At 51.6% G+C, this 1294-nt stretch overlaps 1 protein-coding gene across 1 annotated transcript in view; it reads right to left on the bottom strand.

Annotated features, from left to right (window-relative positions):
• Positions 1-638: 638 nt before the first annotated feature.
• Positions 639-1294, bottom strand: part of CCDC105 (coiled-coil domain containing 105) — a 7389-nt gene continuing 6733 nt past the window's right edge. Inside the window, exon 8 of the mRNA XM_006759234.1 lies at positions 639-693. Within this exon, the coding sequence (XP_006759297.1) occupies positions 639-693 (55 nt within the window). The remainder of the gene's footprint in view (positions 694-1294) is intronic.

Raw genomic sequence — 1294 nt, 5'->3', positions numbered from 1 at the left:
TGTGAGAGTCATTCTCCGCATATACGTGGTCAGTTCCACGAGGGAGGGACCATGCCTCTGTTGGTCCTCAGTGATCCTCCGCACTGAACACAGCCTCTAGAGCACAGTTGTTTAGGAAATATCCGTGACTCGATTGAACACGGTCTATCCGACGTAGGCCACACCCTGAGACCTCCCCATGGAGAGCAGATGATTATGACAGCTTGGTGTGATGGGAGGGTGTCCACAGGCTAGGAGAACAGAGAGGAGAAGCTGGATGGGTGGGTGGTTGCAGCTGGTGGGCTTCCTGTAAGAGGCCAAGCTGCAGCTGCATCCAAAAGGATGATGTTGGCTGCACTTGGTCTACTTGTGAGCCCCCTGAGATCAGGGGCCACGGCAATCTTGCTCACTGTTGCACTCTCAGTGCCTGGCTCAGAGCCTGAAACTTTGCAGGAGGGGGAAAAAAAAGAAAGAAGGAAGGAAGGAAGAAGGAAGGAAGGAAGGAAGGGAGAAAGGAAGGAAGCTAGTTATGGATTTTGAAGGAGCTGTCTCCACTCCCCTACCCCCCCAACCCCTCTTGCTAAATGGAGCAAAGGGCAGTGGAACTCAGCCCCAACTTTGCACTTGAGCTGCTTGGGGTCTGGGAGCATAAGTCTCCACTAGAGAGGGGGCTTCAGGGGAAGCTGCTTGGCCTCACTGTGCCTGTTCCCACAACTGGAAAATGAGGGTGATAATGACTCAGTGCACGGAGGGTATTGAATACACAGTCACCATTCCACAGGCCTCCGACATGGGAACTCCTCTGTCCTTACAAGCCTTTGAGGCGGGTGCTGCCATTCTTCCTGGTTACCGGCAGAGTCACCTGAGACCACATAGCTTGGAAAGGCAGGCTTTGAACCCCCAGAAACCTGGTACCCAAACCCATCCAGTTGACTTGCAGGATACACCGCTCCCAACGTGCCGTAGGGTAAATGATAGACAAACAGGAGATGTCGAATAAATGTAATGATTGTTCTTTTTAATTATAATTCCGCTAGAGGGCGCTCGGACGGAGGGTGAGCCAGGGGAGAGGGAGGGTCACGGGCTGAGAGTCTCCCAGGGAACCTGCCATGGGGTGGGGTGTGTATATGTGTGTGTGTGTGTGTGGCGGGGGGCGGGGCGTGGGGGGGGGGTGGTGCCACTGAAGGTGTTAAAGGATAAACTTTTTCCATTCTTCTGTGGCTTCTCTCTTGGGTTGTCATGGTGGTTTTTTTAATTATTTAATGTCATTTTAGGTAAAAAGTATTAAAATTTTAAATCATTAACATGAACTTGA

The sequence above is a fragment of the Myotis davidii genome, unplaced genomic scaffold (genome assembly GCF_000327345.1).
Source record: "Myotis davidii unplaced genomic scaffold, ASM32734v1 scaffold56, whole genome shotgun sequence".
NCBI classification, from domain to species: Eukaryota; Metazoa; Chordata; class Mammalia; order Chiroptera; family Vespertilionidae; genus Myotis; species Myotis davidii.
Note: the sequence above shows the minus strand (reverse complement) of the source record. Positions and strands in the feature narration are given on the sequence as shown.